At 50.7% G+C, this 22,295-nt stretch overlaps 2 protein-coding genes, 1 long non-coding RNA gene and 3 other non-coding genes across 7 annotated transcripts in view; 4 read left to right on the top strand and 2 right to left on the bottom strand.

Moving 5' to 3' along the window:
- The first annotated feature begins 2,941 nt into the window (after positions 1 to 2,941).
- On the top strand, positions 2,942 to 10,379 carry LOC116483158 (uncharacterized). The gene is made up of 5 exons (XR_004252189.2): positions 2,942 to 3,020; positions 3,539 to 3,764; positions 4,109 to 4,207; positions 6,482 to 6,597; positions 7,998 to 10,379. It is a non-coding gene; the product is annotated as an uncharacterized LOC116483158 (long non-coding RNA).
- Positions 3,955 to 4,032, top strand: LOC116484368 (small nucleolar RNA R38). The gene has a single exon (XR_004252541.1). It is a non-coding gene; the product is annotated as a small nucleolar RNA R38 (small nucleolar RNA).
- Positions 6,299 to 6,382, top strand: LOC116484369 (small nucleolar RNA R38). The gene has a single exon (XR_004252542.1). It is a non-coding gene; the product is annotated as a small nucleolar RNA R38 (small nucleolar RNA).
- On the top strand, positions 6,837 to 6,908 carry LOC116484370 (small nucleolar RNA R38). Its single transcript, XR_004252543.1, has one exon. It is a non-coding gene; the product is annotated as a small nucleolar RNA R38 (small nucleolar RNA).
- Positions 10,380 to 10,392: 13 nt separating the features above from the next.
- The window catches only part of ST6GALNAC2 (ST6 N-acetylgalactosaminide alpha-2,6-sialyltransferase 2), a 19,939-nt gene continuing 8,036 nt past the window's right edge, over positions 10,393 to 22,295 (bottom strand). The window contains exons 3-10 of one of the 2 annotated variants that reach the window (XM_058429168.1): positions 19,516 to 19,690; positions 18,036 to 18,204; positions 17,478 to 17,616; positions 15,394 to 15,497; positions 13,504 to 13,587; positions 12,196 to 12,295; positions 11,210 to 11,460; positions 10,393 to 11,041 (exon numbers count right to left, since the gene is read on the bottom strand). In XM_058429168.1, coding sequence (XP_058285151.1) covers positions 10,972 to 11,041; positions 11,210 to 11,460; positions 12,196 to 12,295; positions 13,504 to 13,587; positions 15,394 to 15,497; positions 17,478 to 17,616; positions 18,036 to 18,204; positions 19,516 to 19,690 — 1,092 coding nt within the window. In that variant the 3' untranslated portion in view covers positions 10,393 to 10,971. The remainder of the gene's footprint in view (positions 11,042 to 11,209; positions 11,461 to 12,195; positions 12,296 to 13,503; positions 13,588 to 15,393; positions 15,498 to 17,477; positions 17,617 to 18,035; positions 18,205 to 19,515; positions 19,691 to 22,295) is intronic. The other variant, XM_032176912.2, reaches the window with a different exon arrangement.
- On the bottom strand, positions 12,231 to 14,518 carry LOC131381406 (uncharacterized). Its single transcript, XM_058429169.1, has 2 exons — positions 13,504 to 14,518; positions 12,231 to 12,295 (listed from the first exon to the last, which is right to left on the bottom strand). Exon 1 carries the CDS (start codon positions 14,458 to 14,460, stop codon positions 13,588 to 13,590), a length of 873 nt encoding a protein of 290 aa, XP_058285152.1. The 5' UTR covers positions 14,461 to 14,518; the 3' UTR covers positions 12,231 to 12,295; positions 13,504 to 13,587.

The following is a 22,295-nucleotide window of genomic DNA, read 5'->3' as shown; positions in this document are numbered from 1 at the left end:
TATGTGAATTTGGGCAAGTTACTGAATTTCCCAGTGCTTCCGTTTCCTTATCCATAAAATGGGGACAGTGATAGTGTTACTGGAGAGGAGTCCTGATCCAGACCCCAAAAGAGGGTTCTTGGATCTTGAGCAAGAAAGAATTTGGGGTGAGTCTATAGACTAAAGTGAAAGCAAGTTTATTAGAAAAGCAAAGGAATAAAAGAATGGCTACTTGGCCAGGCATGGTGGCTCAAGCCTGTAATCCTAGCACTTTGGGAGGCTGAGGCAGGTAGATCACTTGAGGTCAGGAGTTCGAGACCAGCCTTGCCAACATGGTGAAACCCTATTGCTACTAAAAATACAAAAATTAGCCGGGCATGGTGGCGCCTGTAATCCAGCTACTCTGGAGGCTGAAGCAGGAGAATTGCTTGAACCCGGAAGGTGGAGGTTGCAGTGAGCCGAGACAGCAGCACCACTGCAGCCTGGGTGACAGAGGAGACTCTGTCTCAAAAAAAAAAAAGGCTACTCCACAGAGCGGCCCTAAGGGCTGCTGGTTGCCCATTTTTATGGTTATTTCTTGATTATATCCTAAACAAGGGGTGAGTTACACCTCCCATTTTTAGACCTATAGGGTAACTTCCTGATGTTGCCATGGTGTTTATAAACTGTCATGGTGCTGGTGGGAATGTAGCAGTGAGGACGACCAGAGGTCACTCTCATCGCCCTCTTGGTTTTGGTTTTGCTGAGCTTCTTTACTGCAAACTGTTTTATCAGCAAGGTCTTTATGACCTATATCTTGTGCCCACCTCCTATCTCATCCTGTGACTTAGAGTGCCTTAACCGTCCGGGAATGCAGCCTGGTAGGTTTCAGCCTCATTTCACCCAGCTCCTATTCAAGACAGAATTATCTGGTTCCAACACCTCTGACAGTAGTACTTCACCGCATTGTGAGGATTAAACGAGTTCATACATGTACAGAAATCAATATAGGGAATGGCACCTGGTAAGTGCTATGAAGCATTAGCTATCATTACTATCTTGTCTACAGTAGGTCACCAGCCCGCTAGCAGCTTTTGGGAAGTTCCACACTTAGAATTCCCACTGTAAGTGTCAAATGAAAGGAACTATGTTTGCAGGGATAGAACACATTCTTCCTTTCAGTATTACACAAAATAACGTGTCTTCAAGGGTAAGGTAGAGAAACCTAATGGCCAGAATTACTGCTGAATGAATTAATGATTATTTGCTGAAGACTTACTGTGGGCATAGCAGGTAAATACCAAACCCTGCACTGTTAAGAAAAAGAAAAAAATAAAAATAAAAAGAGGCTGGGCGTGGTGGCTCACACCTGTAATCCCAGCACTTTGGGAGGCCGAGACGGGTGGATCACCTGAGGTTGGGAGTTTGAGAAGAGCCTGACTAACATGGAGAAACCCTGTCTCTACTAAAAATACAAAATTAGCTGGGCGTGATGGCGCATGCCTGTAATCCCAGCTACTCGGGAAGCTGAGGCAGGAGAATCACTTGAACTTGGGAGGCGGAGGTTGCCGTGAGCCGAGATCATGCCATTGCATTCCAGCCTGGGCAACAAGAGCAAAACTCCATCTCAAAAAATAATAATAATAATAAAATAAAAATAAAAAGAGACTTCTGCTCTTGAAGAGCTTACAATCAAATGAAAGGAGGTAAACATAAGCAAATGTGGTAATTTGAAGATAAGTGTCTGCAACATATTACCATCTGCAGGACAATATAACCCATACCGAAGGCCACAGAGATCACTGTTAATGGGTGGATGAGAATGGGGAGACTGGAATGGAGAAAAGGCTTTTGGTCTTGCAAACTTAAACTAGCTTTCAAACAGGTGCAAATTCTGGCCCTGATTGTTGTTGTCGTTTTTGCCTTATTTTTATTTCAAAAATGAAGCCAGACCGGGCGCAGTGGCTCACCTTTGTAATCCCAGCACTTTGGGAGGCCAAAACAGGAGGACTGCTTGTGGCCAGGAGTTTGAGACCAACCCGGGCAACATAGTGAGACCTCATCTCTGCAAAATAAAAATAATCAGCTGGGCGTGGTGGCGCTCGCCTGTCGTCCCGGCCACTCAGGAGGCTGAGGCGGGAGGATCACTTGAGCCCAGGAGGTCCAGGCTGCAATAAGTTATGATTGCACCACTGCACTCCAGCCTGCGTGCCAGGGTGACACCTTATCTCAAAAACAAACCAAAAAAACCCAGAAACAAAAAAAAATGAAGCCAAGGTGGTTGCCTGAAAAATAACACTCAGAAGAGCAGTGGGTGTTACATCATTCTCCGTTCTTTTCGTAATTCAGCTCGTGACACTTGCCTTTTTTTCTCTTCTCGGAATGAAAAGCACACTGGCCCCGGGCCCCTGGGCAGCCGCGGAGGCCGAGCCCCGTCGCTCTCGAGCGCCCCTTGCCGCCCGCGCCTCGGCCTCACCGGCCTCGCCCCAAACTTAAAAACACCTGAGCGGGAGGTTGAACGATTCCCTCGGAATCTCTCCTCTTCACTAACCCGGCGAACTACCCTAAATGCCCCTATCCTCCCCCAAATAAAATCCGCAGAACAATTAAAAAAGATATTCGGCCAAGCCCCGGTTTCCTCATCCGTCCCTGCCCCTTCGAACTTTCTGTGCTTCCCCAGTCTCGACCAGGGACAAACTGTGCTGAAGCTCAATGACTTTCTGGCAGAAGTGAACCTCCAGCTTCGTTTGCTGACAGCCGTGGTTCTTCACAGGCCTAGTTTCCCACTCCGGACCCTCCACTGCCCCTGGTGGCCGCCACCACCTTACCCCCACCTCCAGGATCGCGCTGAGGACGCGGCTAGCCCCCCGCCGCCGCAGTTTTGAACTACATTTCCCATCAGCCCTTTCTCAACATCGCGAGCGTTCCGGAGAGATTGCCGAGAAGACTTGCGCGCAGGCGCGGCCTCGCGTTTTTTTCGAGGTCGGCCGCGTGGCTGGAAGTCATGGCCGCTCCCGTCGGTGTTGAGCACGGCGAGCAGCCTCAGGCCTTTAGTGATGATGGTAAGGCTGACTGAGTGGGAAAACGGGGTCTTCCTTGACACGACACTAACAGACTTGGCTTCCCTTCCTCAGAGATGAAGTGGTGACGATAAGCTCGGTTTCTCCCTCATAGGGTGGTTAGGAGGGTTAAAAGTACTGGATGAGAAAATGTTTTCCAAACGGCGAGAAAATGCTACTATGTGAAGGGAGAAAGCTCAAGCCCGTCCTCGGCGTCATAGGGCCGGCTTCTGCGGGGGAGAGCGCCTAACAACCTGGGCAGCCCCGTGCGTCTCCGCCGCGCGTGTGCTGAGCCTGCATGCCCAGGGGTCTTCGGTGCCCGCGCACGGGCAAACTCTGACGATGGTGGTTCTTAATTCAGCATCAGGAGTGTTAACGTGTGAAGACGTGATTCCACTTGGAGTGCCTTGAGGACGGCCCCAATCGGTAGTTTCTAGTTAACTTTACAGATAGGAGCCAATAGGATTGTAAACTTCTGGAAAGCCGTAGTTTTAACAACGAGCATTTTTTTCCTTCCCCAGAGGCCTTTCTTTGTTTGGCATCTGCAGAGACGGGGAAAAGCAGAGCGCCAGGTTGAAGGACCAGAGTAATGGATGGAGCCCTAACATGAGTAAGAGTGGATGCAGGCAGGGCCTGAGTGGTCACTAGAAATGAGAAAGCACAGTTGGTGCTATCACATACATTCACCTCCTGCTTTATTCTGAAGTTCAAGTGTGAGAATACGTGTTGACATACAAGCCAGCTATGGTAAGAAATTACTCAGAATTCAGAATGCTAATTATTTTAATGATAAAAATGAGTAGGGTCTTTGCCCGTGTAATTTGGGGCCACTAGGTGTCATTGTAACCAACGTGGATCCTCGTTAGGGCATGCAGGGATGAAAGAGACATGGCAAATGAATTTTGGATCGCTGGGATTTAGGAATCTTTGTTATTGGCTGAGCTGAGGATGATTTAAAGTTATCCCTGTCTGAAATGGTATCTTTTGTGAGGAGGTCTGACTTGCTGAGGCTCAGCTGTTTAATACAAATCTGGAGAATAAACTTTAAGGTGGTTTCTGTTAGAATGAAGCCTGTTATCCTTCTCTTTTAGATTAAAGGTGTTGGCTGTGGCCTTGAAAGCAGTCATGTGAAAACCCATCACCTTAAGGTGTTAAGTGTAAGGATCTTCATGATGAAGTTTCTGTAAATGGTGAGATTTTTACTTCTTTCATAGACTTGAATATGCTTATGGTACCCTGTAAGTATTGGTTTGTTAGTTTTGGGGATGTGTTGGTCTTCCAGGGTTATGATTGCCCAGATAATGGAAGTAGTATGGAATTCCTTTTGATAGGGTCCTTGCCAATACTCTCACAAAGAGTATTTTTTGTTTGTTTTGAGACAGAGTTTTGCTCTTGTTTCCCAGGCTGGAGTGCGATGGTGCGATCTTGGTTCAGCACAACCTCTGCCTCCTGGGTTCAAGCTAGTCTCCTGCCTCAGCCTCCCAAGTAGCTAGGATTACAGGCATGCACCACCACGCGTAGCTAATTTTGTATTTTTAGTAGAGACGGGGTTTCTCCATGTTGGTCAGGCTGGTCTTGAACTCCCGACCTCAGGTGATCCGCCCACCTCAGCCTCGCAAAGTGCTGGGATTACAGGCGTGAGCCACCGCGCCCGGCCATAAATAGTATTTCTAATATCAACCCCATATGAGGTAAATTTTTTTCCCTACTCTGCTGCTGAGTAAGTAAAAGTGAGGCGTAGAGAGTTCTCTTGCCCAAAGTTATACAAGCAGTTACTGAGTTAGACTGGCAGTTGTGAACTGGGGAGGGATGGTATTCCTGGCATTTGGTGAATGCTACCATTAATAAATACCCTGGCCGGGCCTGGATATTTATCTCATGCCTGTAATCCCAGCACTTTGGGAGGCCGAAGTGGGTGGATCACCTGAGGTCAGGAGTTCGAGTTTGAGACCAGCCTGGCCAACATGGTGAAACCCTGTCTGTATTAAAAATACAAAGATTAGCTGGGTGTGGTGGCGGGCACCTGTAATCTCAGCCACTTGGGAGACTAAGGCAGGAGAATCTCTTGAACCCAGGAGGCAGAGGTTGCAGTGAGCTGAGATCGCACCATTGTACTCCAGTCTAGGCGACAAGAGCGAAACTCTGTAAATAAATAAATAAATAAATATCCTACAATGCACACGACAGCCTGCATGAGGAATAATTGATCCACCCAGTATGTCAGTAGAGCTGAGGTTGAGAAACTCCTGTATACCACACATTAGGCTAATTAGAGATCTGAGCTCTAGTCTCAGCCAATTTTCTCACCAGAGTCTTGTTTCATTTGTGAAACAGGGTTAGTGATTTCCAAACTTGACTATTACATCATAGCCACCTACAAAGTGTTAAAATATACACATTCCTGGGCCTCACCTCCAGGCATGGGTGAGAATGGCTCTGGAGTGGAGTCCAGGAATCATGTGGCCAGTCCAAGAGCAAATGGGTAGTAACTAGATCAGGGGTGTCAATCTTTTGGCTTCCCTGTGCCACATTGGAAGAATTGTCTTGGGCCACACATAAAATATACTAACACTAATGATAGCTGATGAGCTAAAAAAAAAAAAAAAACTCATAATGTTTTAAAAAAGTTTACAAATTTGTGTTGGGCTGCATTCAAAGCCGTCCTAAAGTTTATAAGTTTGTGTTGGGCTGCATTCAAAGCTGTCCTGAGCCACATGCAGGCTGTGGGTTAGACAAGCTTGAAATAGATGATCTCATCCGTTTTTAGTGCAAGGATTTTATTATAGTGAGATTATAGTGCTGGCTATTTTTAAGTAGCTCTTGGGCAAATCTCTAATCCTCTGTCTTAAAAAACTGAAAGCCTGGAGGGCACGGTGGCTGACACCTGTAATCCCAGCACTTTGGGAGGCCGAGGCAGGTGGATCATCTGAGGTTGGGAGTTCGAGACCAGCCTGACCAACATGGAGAAACTCCGTCTCTACCAAAAATACAAAATTAGCCTGGCGTGGTGGCGCATGCTTGTAATCCCAACTTACTTGGGAGGCTGAGGCAGGAGAATCACTTGAACCTGGGAGGTGGAGGTTGCAGTGAGCCGAGATCACGTCACTGCACTCCAGCCTGGGCAACAAGAGTGAAGCTATGTTTCAAAAAAAAAAAAAAACTGAAAGTCACATGCTTGCTCCACAAAGAGTTTGCATGAAAGAAGTGAACAATTTGATAAGAAAAAAATAGTTTGCACGTGCTGTGGCGGTTAGTGCTATGGGCCAGCAGGTTGGTGGGAGCTGAGTCCATGATGATGTCAAGTTATCCCTGTCTGAAGGCAAAGAAAGGCCTTTCTGTGTGGAATTTGAATGTCTGAAACTCAGTTTCCCAAGTTTGCCTTACAGAAATTTTAAGCTACTTGAGAGTTACTCTGCGTGTATCTTCTTACGTAGTTTTTTTTCTTAATTTCTCTTCCTTCCCAGGTGCAGTCAGCCTCAGTTTCCAAAGCCGGAAAAGGATCCTCTAGTAGCCACCGTGTGGCAGCTGCCCTGAACCAGGACCTGGACCCCGGACCCAAAGTGCCATGTCTTTAATGCATGTAAGTAGATGAACTGGTAAACAGGCTTGGTTTGGTTTGGGAGAGTGGTAATCTTTTTTGCTTCCCCTGCTCTGGACTTAAAGCAATGGATGCCAAGGGGCAGGGAGACTTTAGTAGCGTTTTGTTGCTAGGTGTCTGCAATAAGAGACGAAACTGAACTGCTTTGCCGGAAACAAGTGAAATGATTGCTTTCCTGTTTGTAAGCTTTGTTTACATCTTTCATATCCCTAAGAAGTCCCACAAGCCTATGATGGTTAGTTATCCCTGTCTGAAAATCTAGACTGAGGGAAGTAATCTATTCTGAGGCTTAAGGGTTTGGCTCCATGGTTTTTTTGTTTTTGTTTTCCCCCCCCCTTTTTTTTTTCCCTCAGCATATCCTGCTGAGAGCCCAGTCTAGAGTATCATTCCTCTAAAACATGAAAAGCAAATGAGTGATTGTCCTGCTTTCTCTAGGCCTTTGATTATGGCTCTGAGGGTACAGGCTGTATGAGGTGGTAGAAATGCACAAGTGCCCAGGATTTGATTTATACCCTTATCGTGGAATGAAAGTGCTTGTTACATATTTCAAGAAAATGAATGTGCTCTTAGAAACAGATTGGAATGTAGGGTGTATGCCAGCTTGTGGCAATGAGAATGCTTAATGACTGACCTCGCCTCTGCTCCAGGGTGCTGACATTTAGGGGAAACCACGGCTGTTTGGTTTCTATGTGCTTTGTTAAGGACGCCAGGGAGGTCTCCTAAGTTTGTAGCTTAGATCCTGTCTGAATGTCATGACTGACATGCCAGCAAGAAAGAAGCCAAGTGGTGCTGGAGGGTGGGGTGCCCAGCTTTGTTCCCATTGGAATGCCAGGCTTGAAATGCACACAGATTGCGTTTCTTTTCTGTTGAAATGGGAGGTGTATGCAAATTCTTTGTATTTAAGTTTGTGTTTTTGCTGGACACCAAAGAAGCTGTATACTGGGTGAGATTTAATGAGCCTAAAAACTGGCCCCAGTAGTTTACAGCCTGCAAGTAAAACAGTGAAAAGGGCAGCTTATCAAGTGGTTATTGTCTGCTGAGTGGACTTGACTACAGAACTCAAGTAAACCAGAAGATTTGACTTGAAATGTTTATATCCACAGGGAGTGCTTTCTGATAGTTGTTTACTGGCCTCTTACCAGAAACTGCTCCCTCAGAGGTACTGTCTCCTTAAAATGAGTCATCCTGGATCCCCACCAGCCTGCACCAAAATGATGTGATAGTGCCCCGTTACGCTCCCCCAACGCGCACATGCCTGCTGGTGGTGAGACGAGTGCTCTTAGACTGACTGCCTTTTTCTCCCAAATTAGTTGTTGTTATATAGCATTCAGTTTTGAGTCACTTCCTTGGCTGTCACTTCAAATTATTCTTCTGTTTTATAGGTTAGCTCCCAGCGATGCCAGATGGGATCAGCACAGCCCTGCCTCTGCTGCTAATTGTTCTTTTTTTTTTTTTTTTGAGATGGAGTCTCGCTCTGTCGCCCAGGCTGGAGTGCAGTGGCGCAATCTCGGCTCACTGCAAGCTCTGCCTCTCAGGTTCACGCCATTCTCCTGCCTCAGCCTCTCCGAGTAGCTGGGACTACAGGCGCCTGCCACCACTCCCGGCTAATTTTTTGTATTTTTTTAGTAGAGACGGGGTTTCACTGTGGTCTCGATCTCCTGACCTTGTGATCCGCCCGCCTCGGCCTCCCAAAGTGCGGGGATTACAAGCGTGAGCCACCGCGCCCGGGCCCTAATTGTTCTTCTAAAGTGATCGCCATGCATTCTTCGGGCTTCACCTTTAAAGGAATGAAGCAACTGAGATTATTCTGGAAAACCTTTTGGCAGTTAGTGAAATTAGAGTACATCTAAGAACATTTTCAGACCTCCACTGTGGATGTTCTGGGTATAATCTCACAAATCGCTGGGACTGCAAGGATTGTAAACTGAAATGAACATGATTATACTCTGCTGGAAGCGCCTAAGAGGAAACTGATGCCATGAGTTTCAGAGAGTAATGCTTAAAACCCCAGTTACACAGGATGCCATCTTGTGTTTTCTCTTTTTTAGTTACCCACTACATTGATTTTGTGATCTGCTAATGGGTTGCCACCCACAACCATTGCTTTAGCACTTTTACTTCAAATCAATGAAGGATTGATAAAAGTTCTCCTGGTGTCTCCGCAGAGTGGCTTCCAGGAACAGATCTTTGCATCGAATATCAGTGATTTCCTTTTTTGTTTCAAATAGTGGTCAGAAAACACCCAGCGTTGACTCGCCAAGGCAATCAGCTTCCTTCCCCCCCCCCTTTTTTTTTACATTTTATGTTTTTGCTTTATTTTATTTTATTTTGTTTATTTTTGAGACGGAGTTCCACTCTGTCGCCAGGCTGGAGTGAAGTGGTACAATCTTGGCTCACTGCAACCTCTGCCTCCCGGGTTCAAGCAATTCTCCTGGCTCAGCCTCCCGAGTGCTGGGACTACAGGCGCGTACCTTCTTTAGTAGAGACTGGGTTTCACCATGTTGGCCAGGATGGTCTCTATCTCCTGACCTCGTGATCTGCCCGCCTCAGCCTCCCAAAGTGCTAGGATTACAGGTGTGAGCCACCACACCCAGCTATTTTTTCTTTTGTTTTTTAATTTTAAAGTTGGGGTCTCAATTTGTTACCCTGGCTGGTCTCGAACTCCTGGACTTAAGCGATCCTCTGGCTCCAAGCCCACTACCAGTCTCAGGTTTCTTTACTAAAAGATCACTTCCTTTTTTTCTCTTATCTGCTGCCATGTGAGACGTGGCTTTCACCTTCTGCCATGATTGTGAGGCCTTCCCAGCCATGTGGAGCTGTAAGTCCAATAAACCTCTTTTGTAAATTAAAAAAAAAAAAAGATCACTATATAAGATACTAGGATGGATTGTGACTGTTGAGGGGTACTTACAATCTTACATTTGACTACATTCTTTCCAAACCAAGTATTCTATCCAAAGGAACATACTGCTATCATGGAGACCAAGGAGGGACTGTTTAAGGTTGCCAAGGTGAAGCGAGCTGAGAGGCTTTGTCCTCGTGCCAGCAACTCTGAAATCTCTCTTAATTCCTGCTGTCCAGGCAGCAGAATGCCATGGTTTCCCCAAGTAGGTAGCTGCTTTAGCAATTAAAGCCCAAATGTCTGTTCTGTTGATCAGAGGTCTCTGAATTTCTGAAGTGGCGTTTCGTTTCTGGTGACTGAGTTAATCCCCATCCCTCTTGTAAAGTGTGCTAATAGAAAGAATCCACCTTTCAAAGCTACAGAACCAGACATGCCCTAAATTGACCAACATGATCGATGTGCCTCGGGAAGTCTCTTGCCAGCTGTCCCTGTGAAGACTCCCCTCCCCCCCCAGCTGCTGCCTTGCACACTGAAGCATCTCAGACTGTGCAAAGCCATGTAGTCATCAAGACAGTAAATCCCAGGGCTTGGTTAAGTGCTGTGTGATAACTTGTTTGGATGAGACTTATTTAAAACCACTTACAATAAAATTGGGAAACTACCGTCAGCTAAGTTCAAATTTACTGAAGCCATGATACGAGGATGAAGGTTTATTACCTGATAACATCATCCTGTTGGTGGCAAGGTGGTGATACATCTCTAATGGGACTTCTCTCAGTGGCAGGCTGCCAAGCAACTAACCCCCATCAAGTGCCAGACCCTCCCAGTGTTCTGAGAGTGATCTCCATGCTAAACAGCCTGCGTTTTATATGATTTCTCTACCCAGCCAAAAAAAAAACCGTGGTCCATCATGTACGCAGTTATCTAGTCTTAAGTTATATTCTGGCTTTTTTCTCCCACTTTATTATGGAGCAGAAGTAAGCCTATCATGTTCTTAGGCTCTTAAGAGGGGTCCTGGAGTCCTTGAATCACTTTAGCCTCTGGGGTAGGATGTGCCACCAGGAGGATTTGGGCTGGAGCGTTTGTGTTTGTCTTTGACCTGGACTGCTGTTTGATCTTACTGAACACTCCACCGACATTTCCTGAAGTTGCTCAGTGCAAATCCAGCAAAGCAGTCCATTTTCCCTTGGCCAAGATTGATTGTTTTAGATACAGAAGAGTTTTCTTGGATGAGCCAGGGACAAGCTGGGGTGTCCTACATTGAACAGACTTCAATGATAATTGTGAATTCACCCCAGTGCCCTCTGTTGGCAAGAAGGGAAGGTGAAGATTGAAAAGTTAAGAAAAAAGCTTTTGGCTAGCTGAGAGGATCAGGGACGCAACTCTTGAAGAAACAAAGGGCTCAGTGCCTTGGGGTCAGCGCTGGTACAGCTGAAGGATGCCGGCCTTGTGCAGGTCCCTCCACAGGGCAGCTTCCAGGGACAGATCGTGGTTTGCATAGAATATCAATGGCTTCATTTTTCGTTCGAAATAGTGGTCGGAAAATTTCCAGTAGTTGCTTGTGATGAATCCATAGGCACTGACCTGGGCAAGGATAGTCATTGGATTAGTATTTATTGAGCGTCTAGTGTGTACAGACACTTGGGTGAAGTGACATGAGTTTAGAAAGGTGTCCCCCTGCTGAGGTAAGGATAATGGTCTAGGGCTTATTCCCACTTAGCAAGTGGGGAGATGGATTCAGGGGTGACTCACTGTGTCCCCACTTGGCATAACTGGTGATTGCCAGAGCTGGGTTTGGAACTCGAGGGTGGAGGCAAAAGCCCATTACTACTCTCTCCCCATCCTAATTGGGGACTGCAGTCAAGACACTCCTGCATCAGAATAGGAAAAGGCCCAGTGTGGTGGCTCACGCCTGTAATCCCAACGCTGGGAAGCTGAGGTGGGAGGATCGCTTGAGCTTGGAAGTTTGAGGCCAGCCTGGGCAATATGGTGAGACCCTGTCTCTACAAAAAGTAAAAAAAAAAAAAAAAAAAAAAAAGTGAGCTGGGCGTGGCAGTACATGCCTGTGATCCTGGCTACTTGGGAAGCTGAGGCGGGAGTATCATCACACCACTGCACTTAAGCCTGGGTGACGGAGTTGAGACCCTATCTCAAAAAAGAGGGAAAAGATGTAGGCCTGAGTCGTGGAGAGGCATTTGGCCTCCAGCTCTCCATACCAGCTTTAGCGTGGGTCATGGCCTCTCCTTGAAAGCTGCTGCTTGGCCCCTGCCTCCACGAGGTTCACATGGGTCACATCCCATCAGGAATGACTCTTATGGTGATTTCAAAGTAGTTGCGTGTGGGAGGCTAAACCTGCTGCCCCACCCCAGCTCTAGGATGTCCCCATAAAAGAATGTCCCTATTTGGCCCAGTATGTTGAGGAGATTGGCTTTCACAAGGGCAGTTTGATGATTTGAGCCTTCAGTGCCATATTGAGTGGCTGCCTTGGAGAAGAGTGAAAGAAGGAAGCCTGGGGCAGATGTCAGGAGCCAAGGCAAGGCTGGCCCAGGACCTGTCCTTCAAAGGCCCCTGGGTTGTGGGCAAGGAAGTGAGCAGCACCAGCAGCACTCTTGGAGCTGGGGATTCCACGAACAGAGGCCCAGAGTCCCAGCTCCAAGGTAAGGGATATCAGGGGATCCTGTTGGGTTCTGTTCTCCTGTGTTCTGCCGGCATGGGCTTCTGGAAGAGAAGCCTCTTACCTGGTCACAGGTATGCAAAGCTGTCAGCAGCATGAGAGCCCCGGTACTAGGCATATATAGGTCTCCAAAATTTGTGTTAATCAACTTTGATTTCAAGAACCTGGAAGCAAAAAGAGACGTTTCAGCTCACTAGCTTGATGGCTTTACATCACACTTCACAACTACACATTCAAATAGGTGGGAAAACTTCAAAAACTCAGGGCCTTCTACTCCAATCAGTTCTTTATTTGGTCCAAGTGGACTAAATACAAAGATCTTTGAGATCTTAGGTAAGGTTGGGGTGTGGGGGTGGCGGGGGAGGTGAGAAAGGAACCGCAGGTGAAATCCTTCCCCCTTTCGGCAACAGCCTGTTTTCACCCCAAGCTACTAAGTAACCACACTGCCAAGGGCATAGGTGGCCTGTTTATTTAGCCTGAGACTGCAGTTTCTCTCTACTCCACATCTTGATTCAGTAGGAATCATGTGAGGGACAGGGAGCTCAGACCCTGTAACTGGACCCACACAGTCCAAGAGTGAAGCCAGGGTGTGACCACGGGCTCTGCCCTCAGGCCCGAGTTCACATCAAACTGTGCCAGGCCGATCACCTGACCTCTCAGAGCCTGTCTGCCTCTGTAGCACAGGACTAATTAGAGGGGCTTCATTTGCCTCCCCAGATCCACACACCCCTCTCCAACTGCTCCCTGCCCTGGGATTCGAGCCTCTGGTCCACAGCAGGGTTTCTCAGTCTCAGTGCTATTGACACTTGGGGCCAGGTGCTTCTTGCGATGTTCAGCAGCATCCCTGGCCTCTACCCACTGATGGCACTTGCCCCCACCACCCTTGTGACAACCCCAAATGAGGACCATATATATGCACATCCACATTGAGAACCCCTGGCAGGAGGGAGGGGAGGGAGGGAAGGGGGTTGAGGCTGTTCCCTGGGTTCCTCCCCGCACCTTGTGTTGGCTGTGTTTGGGCCTGAAGGTTCTGATGTCCCACTGCTGACAGCCCCACTGCTGCTGTGCACCTTTTCCCCCAACTCCCAGTCTGTGCCTTTGTGAACAGTCCCTAGTAAATAAACCTCCTTGAGTTAGATCCTGAATTTCCTGTCCATTTCCTGGTGACTGACATGTATCACACTCCCTCTATCAAGGTGCTAAATAAAACAGTAAATGAAGTGACAGTGCTTTGCACGCAGCACTCGGGACAGTGGAGCTCTGGTTATCGGTCAGTGCGTGGGGCTCGTGCGAGGGCGCTGCCTGGATGTGGGCTGGGTGTGTAAAAGGGGGAAGGAAGGGGACGCTGTTCTTAAGGCACACCACTCCGTACCTTTCTGTCAGGTAGCTGATGAAGTCCGGATGTAGCAGCCTGAATTTACTGGCAGAGGCTTCTGGTCCGAAATAGGTGTGCGGCCTAGGACCCATGATAGAAGTGGACAGAGCGCCCAGAGCCGTCGCATTGCAAGGAGGAGATGGAGGAGAGGGTCAGGGCGCCGGAGTAGCCGCGGTACCCTGAGCGGTAGGAGCGGGGCTGGGAGTAGTAGCGGGAGAAGGGGGTGTAGAAGGTGGCAGGCAGTACGGTGGGGACCACGTGCGGCTTCCCGCTCACCAGGACCTCCACGGGCGGGGTGTAGGAGAGAGAGGAGGGGGGCATGAACAGACCTGGGGGAGTTGGGAAGGGGCAGTGAAACTGGGGGTGGTGGGGGGGCGGGGGAAGGAGAGGTAAGTAGAGCGAGTCAGGAGGGGGTGGGGGCTTCCGGGCAGGGCAGGCAGAGGGACAGGCAAAGCATGGGTTTTGGGGAAGTGGTGCTGTGGGGGGCTGGAAAAAGGGGGGCTCCTTCAGAAAGCGGGGCACATAGGGGGTGATATAGGATGGGATGTTCTGAATTGGCCCGATATAGGAAGATGAGGTGGCAGGGCTGTAGAAGAAGGACTTGGGGGGCACAGCGGGGGTTAGGGAAGGGTTTCGAGAGATAGATTTGAAACCAGACTGGGAGGGAGATTTGGAGGTGGGTGGGGTGGCGGTTTGGGTAGCCCCACGGGGCACGTGTTGGACCTGAGGACTGGGGTTCAGGGAGGAAGTCCGGGAAGAGGGCTGTGAGGCATTTGGGGTGGGAGGGTGGGAGAGGGGTCGGGAGGAAGACCCCCGCGTGGGGGAGGGGGAAGGGGCTGAGCCTCCGGCACTCTCGTGAGGCTGCTGGCCTGGTGGGGTGACAATGTTGTTGGAACGGGACTGGGAGGGAGACTGGGTAGGGGACGGATTAGGGGTGTGGGAAGGGGAGCTCATTGGTGTTGGGGAGGCTTAGGTCCACCCGATGTCTCTGAGGCAGCCCCCAAGGGCCCAAGCCCAGCGTGTCACAAAGCCCAGCTCAGACCAGCAGTGGAAGCAATTGTTGGGTAATCACCGGGGGCGGGGGTGGGGGGTGGGGAAGGCCTGGCTTTAGAGCCCTTAACCCATAAGGACCACCTGTAAAGCCGCTCTGTGGGGGGTGGGCAAGATGTCCTCAGCGAGACCCCCAAGATAGGAGGGCTGGTTGGGCCACTGCAGTGGCATCGATTTTTAGGGACCTGATCTCAGGGACAAGAAATTGTCTCAGAACCCCCGGGAGGAGGTTCAGATGAGGGTCAGGTCGTGGCTCAAGAGCGCTGGACCCAGGCCTGTTGTGCAGGAAGGTGGGAAAGAAGACAAAAGGGCCCATTGTTTCCTCCTCTCAGGATGCTGGGCCTCGAGTCTGCTCTCCCGTTCCCGTTTCACGGGCATGACCCTGGGAAGGATGCCCAGCAGGAGGAGTGGCCCAGACTGGCCCCGACTCTCGTTTCCAGCCCAGTGTGCTCAATGGGACAGCAGACCTGGCCCAGTCTGTGACCTGGAGCCGCTGGCGGCTGGGCTGGGCAGGGAGAGCACAGCCCGAAGCCGGGGAGCCAGACCTGCTTGCCTCATTCAGAAGAGCTGCCTCTCCCGCCCCCCAAGCCCACTGCCCCCAGAGGGCTACTGGGAACCCGGAGGGTCACCTGGGCTTTCCAAGGGTAGACAAAAAGTAGAATTTCCCAGTGCTGAGTTATGTGAATCATTGGGGATGATTGAATTCTTAGGGCTTTTCTTGCTGCCCTTCACCCACCTCCTCTTACCCCATGATGGGCCCTGGGAGCAAAAAGGAGATGACCGTAGTGCCCCTTGCCCCTCCGCCATACCCCACACCACCACAGCCTGGCTGCTCACCTGTCCCCTTTATCTAGGCCCTCAGGCACAGGCACGCCCAGAATGGCCGATCTCAGCATCACATAGTCACGGATGTCTGAGGGGATGAAGATATACTGCAGGTCCTGTGAGAACAGAGACAATGAGCCCGGAGGGGAACCAGGCTATGTTTAGCTGCTCAGTGTGGACAGCCCTCCACCCAACCTTGCCTCCTGAGCCGACTGGAGAATTTCCCTTAAATACCTTTCATTCCCACCCAGAGGTGCTGTACTGGTTTCAGTGTAGGTCCACAAATCCTCTAATGCTCCTTCAGGAGGTGGCACCCAATTGCCATCCCCTGGAGTATGGGCTGGGCTTAGCCACTCATGCACAGGATTTTTCTGATGAAGAGGAAAGTGATGGTGTGTGACTTAGAGACTAGGTCATAAAAGGTGCTGTGGCTTCCTTTACGTTCTGAGATCACTCACTCTGGATGAAGTTAGCTGCCATGTCGTAAGGACACTCAAATAGCCTACGGGGCCCAAGTGGCAAGGGCCTGTGAGACGCCACCTTGATGTCAGCCCCAGTCAAGCTTTTGGGTCTCTCACATGATGCAGCCCATGATCTGCACCTGAGCCAAAACCTCCCAGTAAGCTCCCGGCAAATTCCTGACCTATTGAAACCACAAGATAATCAATGTTTGTTGTTTAAAGCCACCAAGTTTTGAGGTCATTTGTTACACAGTAATAGATAACTCATACACGTACTGTGGCTACACTGAAACTAAGGCCGGGCACGGTGGCTCACGCCTATAATCCCAACACTTTGGGTGGCCGAGGCAGACGGATCATTTGAGGTCAGGAGTTCAAGACCAGCCTGGCCAACATGGTGAAACCCCATCTCCACTAAAAATACAAAAATTAGCCGGGTGTGGTGGTGTGTGCCTGTAATCCCAGCTTCTTGAGAGGCTGAGGCAGGAGAATCGCTTGAACCCAGGAGGCAGACGTTGCAGTGAGCTGAGATTGCACCATTGCACTCTAGCCTGGGTGACAGAGTGAGACTCTGTCTCAAAACAAAACAAAACAAAAGTCTAAAGCTGCTCTATTTTGTTCCGCTTTGCAGAAGAGAGGTTCTAGTGTGAGGACTCAGTGTGGCGTAGACGCTATGGTAGGACACTCCTTAAGCCTCTGGTCAGGGGAGGAAGCTTCTAGAAACCCAACTCAGCTTCCTCTGGCACTGCAGATCCCCTTTTCTTGGGATCCCCCTAACCCTGCATGTGGCACCCACAGCACCTGAGGAGGGAAGCTTTCAGTTACGACCCTTGGGTGTGGGTGGAGGAACCTGGAGGCCGGCAGGTAGGGCCAGATGCTGGCTCCCATGCACTGGCTGCCACTTGGGGCACGTCCCTCAGTGTCTCTGACCCTCAGTTTCCTACACAGGACTATTGTGAGATTTCGAGAGGCCACACATCATTCTTCCAGGGGCCAGTGTGGGGAAATGGAAACAACCCCAGAGCTGGGGTCAGAGGGTCCTAGATCTAGATGGTTCCAGCTGGGTGACCTTGGACACGTTCCTGAACCTCTCAGCGTCTCTGCTTTGTCATCTGGAAATGGGTACACGGGTCCCACTCAGGGCTGCTGTGGTGACCGTGTGTGTGCCCTGTAACATGCTAGGAGGAGGAACTCCATAAATCCCCTTCCCTGGGAGTTGCTAGGACAGGCTGAGCTCCCCAAAGAATGCCAGCTCTCGAGGTGGGGGGTACTCTAAGTTCAAATCCTGACCCTACCGCTGACTCACTGAATGAAAGGCGCCAGGCTTTTATCCCCGCACCAGAAAAACCATGGGTTGCACGGTCTCTGTAAAGTGCCTGGCAAGTCACAAGCGTTCGGTAAATGCTGGCCATTCACATCCCATGCCGCAGTGGAGTCCTGTGCTGCCTGAATCAGCAGGGAGTCCGGGACCAGATCCCGCCTCACCTTCAGTGGCCGTCTCGTGCATCCAGAGTCCTGGCACCCCCTCTGCATCCACTGGACCAGGGTGTGTGAGCCCTGTGGCCCCCACCGAGGGGACTCCAGGAACAATGGTGCCATTGTCAACCACAATGGCATGCCCGCCAGAGGCCTCACCTGTCCTTGAGGCACGGAGGTGAAACCCAGGTTCCGGTAGGAGACGAGGGAGTTCTTCATTGTGTTCACAGTGAAACCATAGAAGGAAGTCTTGGTGCCCACATCGCGCTCGAAGCCTTTGATCACAGCTCCATTGAGTCTGGTCGGCACAGAGGCCCGTCAGTGTCTGTGGTTACACCAGGCCGTCTGTTCTGCTTCCATCTCCACGGCTCTGCCTGGCCTGTCCCCCTGCCTCTGTACGACCACTCCTTCTGCCCACGGCAGTACCGGTGCCCAGTTGTCAGCCAGACCCCCACTCCTCCAGACCTCAAGGGGTGACGCCCTGTGAGTGGGTAGAGCTGGCCCTGGCGGCTGCTTCCTCCTGGGTCCCCTGCATGGGCACCCATGCTCCGTCCTCAGGGCCTACTGCTTGTTTTTGCCTTGTCCATGCCCGTGTGCCGGTCACAACTGCTGTTCCGCCCAGGCCACTGCTGCCATAGCCCACTGCCCCTGGGGGAGACACCCCCACCCTCCAGGCAACTCTCCCTCCCACCCCTCCCCAGCCCCTGCCCCTCATACCTGAACACATAGTCATGGGCATCGATGTTGGGACCCTGGCGGGACCCATTCAGAATGCCTCCGTTGCCCACCACGGCACACCGGATACACTTTGGAGGGGGGTCCCTGGGCGGGGCAAACAGCTTGGCGCTCTCTGAGCCGTTCAGAAGGCTCAGGGTGGAGGCGATGACTGTGGGTGCAGATGGGGAGCAGCCATGAGGAGGGCTGGCATCGGGGGCACCTGGGGCCTTCCCTAGGCTGGTTCTGGTGCCCCATCTCCCCTGAGGCCTGACCCTAGCCCCTCCCAAGAAGCACAGAGGGTGGGAGGGGAAGGAGATGTCTGTGGGGGGAGAACTGAAAAGCTGACAGTGGAAGAGGGGGCTTGGCGGCCTTCACTTGTCTTAATAACTTGAATAACTTATCTTCTTAAGACTAGTCCTAGAGAAGTGAGTTCAGGGCTTAAAAAAGACTGGGCCGGGGCTGGGCGCAGTGGCTCACGCTTGTAATCCCAGCACTTTGGGAGGCCGAGGCAGGCGGATCACAAGGTCAGGAGATTGAGACCACGGTGAAACCCTGTCTCTACTAAAAATACAAAAAAAAAAAAAAATTAGCCAGGCGTGGTGGCGGGCGCCTGTAGTCCCAGCTACTCAGAGAGGCTGAGGCAGGAGAATGGCGTGAACCCCAAGGGGGGAGTGCAGTGGCGCAATCTCGGCTCACTGCCCACTCCGGGTGTAGGGGTCGCGCCCCGCTCCGGGCGCAGAAAACAAAAAAAAAAAAAAGCCTGGGCCGGGCACGGTGGCTCACACCTGTAATACCAGAACTTTGGGGGGGTGAGGCGGGCGAATCACTTGAGGCCAGGAGTTCGAGACCAGCCTGGGCAACATGGTGAAACCATGTCTCTATTAAAAATACAAAAATTAACCAGGCGTGGTGGTGCATGCCTAATCCCAGCTACTTGGGAGGCTGAGGCACAAGAATCACTTGAACCTGGGAGGCAGAGGTTGCAGTGAGCTGAGATTGTGCCATTGCACTCCAGCCTGAGTGACAGAGTGAGACTCCATCTCAAAAATAAAAAAGACTGTATATTGCAAAAGAAAAGAATCAGAGGCCTATGGGGGTTTGGGTGCAGGTATAATGTAGAGGGGGCTCTGGGCCTGCAGTGTGGGGGTTCCTGCAGCAGCAACTGTGAGTGAGGTGGTTTGAGGCCCCACAGCCTCTGTCCTTGGCCACCATTGGACTCTGCAGTCTTTCTTGCCAGGGAGGCCCCAGGACAGTGAGGGCCACTGGCGGGGGCAGCCCCAGGAGTCTCACTGACCCCTGGGTGCTTGGACGGAGGAGGGAGGTGAGGCAGGAGTTGCATAGCTGGGGCTTCTGGGAGGAGAGGGGGACAGGGAGACCCTGCATCACCAGTGCTATGAGGGCAGGGAGGCCTGGCCTACCTCAGGGTCAAGAGCAGGAAGCTGAGGCAGAAGGCAGGTAAGAGACAGCGGGCGCGGGTTACCTTGGTGAGAGAGCCCCCGCCAGCCATACGGGGCTTTGTGTTGGCTCAGGTGGTCCCAGAGCTCTGGGGTGAAGAGGTCCCCCCACAGCAGCACTGGAATGGAGAGATTGAACAGGCCACGGAAGTGGGGGTGCCGCTGAATGGCCAGGTGAAGCAGCTGTTGGCAGGCCTGGCCCTGTGGGTGAGAAGGTGAGGGCTGAGCCCCGTTAGGTGGGAGCTGGGGTGGGTGGGACCCCGCAGACCCTGCAGGGGAGGTGGGAGTTGTGAGGGAAGGCCTGCCCTGTCCTCTCCAGATCGGGGCCATCCTTGCATTTTTGAACTGAGCTGGCAGCTGGGGGTCTGGGAACTTTCTGGATTTAGCCTGCCTTGCTCTTCCTCTCCCAGAGGCCACGTCCCCTTGGCCTGATGGCTCTGGCCTCATACTCCTTCACCTCACACTTGAGCAAACTCTGGCGCATTTTCTGATGTGTGGGTCTGACCTGCCTGCCCTTTGGTGGAGTAGTTTCAGCTTGGGCTGAGCTGAGGTCGCCACCCTGGATGCACACCCTAACCCTGCTGGTACTCGCTGTATGATTTGCGTGTGAACAGGCTGCCAGGAAGATCCGTGATGGTCTTTCTTTCCAGTGGTGGCTTTAGGGAGTGGAAGTGTCCCCCCAAAATACAGTACCCAGAGCCTTGGAATGTGACCTTAGTTGGAACTAGGGTCTTTGGAGATGGAATTAGTTAAGAGGAGGTCATATAGGGTGAGGTCGGGCCGTAACTAGCATCCTTGGAAAGAGGCCAAATGATGACGAAGCAGGGATGTGTGCGATGCACCACAAGCCAAAGAGCACGTGGAGCTGGGGAAGGGCAGGGGAGGCTTTCTTCGAGCCTTCGGAGGGAGTGTGGCCCTGCCAGCACCCTGATTCTGGGCTTCTGGGCTCCAGAACTGTGACGATTCAATTTCTGTGGATCGAAGCCCCCCAGGCTGTGATCATTTGTTCCAGCAGCCATGGGGAAGGAACACAGCACCTCTGTACTTGTGGGCCTTGAGGGAGGGTGAGGTCAGGAAACAGGCCCCAGCCTTGTCTGCCCGCGACCCCACAAGTTCATAATTGCACACAGTCTTGGCCTGGGTGGGCCTTCTGTTACTCCTGAATGGGGTTCTTTGTTAAGACATTGGTTTGATCAAAAGACAAAGCAGGAAATAGCTGTACAGTAATTTCTGCTATAATGCAACTTATGAGTGGCTAAATATCACCATGCTATGCAAAGCTATGCAATCATGACCATGGGGCTGCTGGGCCTGGGGCCTCACCCCTGTAATGCCAGCACTTTGGGAGGTCAAGGCGGGAGGATAACTTGAGGCCAGGAGTTTCCAGATTAGCCTGGTCAACATAACAAGACCCCATGTCTGCAAAAAAATGTTTTTTAATTAGCCAGGCATGGTGGCCCAGACCTATGGTCCCAGCGACTTGGGAAGCTAAGGTGGAAGGATTGCTTGAACTTGGGAGATTGAGGCTGCAGTGAGCTACTGAGACTGCACTCCAGCCTGGGCAACAGAGTGAGACCCCATCTCAAAAACAAAACAAAACAACAACAGCAAAACGAAAAACCACGGGCTTATGAGAAAATGGGATGAGTGACATAACACTGAAACGCTGTCAGGAATGCATAAGACCAAAGATACAAATCGAAGAAAGACAGAAGCACAGTTTTACTGATGTCCCATGGTTAAAGAATACTTGAGATTGATGTGGAAGTGGGTGTCGGAAGGGGGCAGTTTGTGTGATATTGTGAAATGGTGGAAAGAAGTTGTCTGAAATCAGAGGGAATTGTGCCACCAGGCTCACTAGGGCAGGTGAACCCATAACACACTCGGTGAAGCTGATGGAGATTTCAGGTGCTCATGTGTGTACTTTTTGTGTGTTCCTACGTGGCTCTGCCGAGTTGGGTGTGGTTTCTATGTTAACCTAGAGTTTTCACTGACAAAACCACCCAAAAGAAAATCCAGGCTGGGCACGGTGGCTCATGCCTATAATCCCAGCACTTTGGGAAGCAGAGGCAGGCGGATCACCTAAGTTTAGGGGTTTGAGACCAGCCTGAGCAACGTGGTGAAACCCTGTCTGTACCAAAAATACAAAATTAGCCTGGCGTGGTGGCACATGCCTGTAATTCTAGCTACTTGGGGGGCTGAGGCACAAGAATTGCTTGAACCTGGGAGGCAGAGGTTGCAGTGAGCCGAGATGGCGCCATTGCACTCCAGCCTGGGCAACAAGAGCCAAACTCCATCTCAAAAAAAAAAAAAAAAATGCAAAATTTTTGTGATGCTCAAATTGTTTCCTAATATGTCAATCTTGTTGGAACGAATTAACAAATTCTTTTTTTCTTTCTTTCTTTTTGTTTCCATTTGCCAGGTGGGCTCGTCTTTGATCTCCTCATGACCTCCCAATGATTCCAGTTGGCTCACCATCCCAAAATCTTATGTGTGTCCAAAAGCCACTTCAAACCCTTTGTTTTAGACCAGGTGGGGACATATGTCAATTAGCATCGAACAGCTCAAGGCTCAAGGTGGAAAAGACTTTAGGAAGCTTGAAGATGACCTGGTCCAAGCACTCCTAAGGTGCTCAAGGCCTCTCTTCAGCCTGCCGGCCAAGTGTCCATTGGCCTCTGTATTTTTTTTTTTGGTAGACGGAGTCTTGCTCTGTCACTCACGATGGAGTGCAGTGGCACGATCTCAGCTCACTGCAACCTCCGTCTCCCAGGTTCAAGCAAGTCTGCCTCAGCCTCCCAAGTAGCTG

The sequence above is a fragment of the Hylobates moloch genome, unplaced genomic scaffold (genome assembly GCF_009828535.3).
Source record: "Hylobates moloch isolate HMO894 unplaced genomic scaffold, HMol_V3 SCAFFOLD_15, whole genome shotgun sequence".
In the NCBI taxonomy this organism is placed as follows: domain Eukaryota; kingdom Metazoa; phylum Chordata; class Mammalia; order Primates; family Hylobatidae; genus Hylobates; species Hylobates moloch.
The sequence above is the reverse complement of the archived record's forward strand: the minus strand, read 5'-3'. Positions and strand labels throughout refer to the sequence as shown.

Coding starts and splice junctions, on each gene's coding strand:
- LOC131381406 (XM_058429169.1), bottom strand. CDS start 14,460: ATGAGCTCCCCTTCCCACACCCCTAATCCGTCCCCTACCCAGTCTCCC.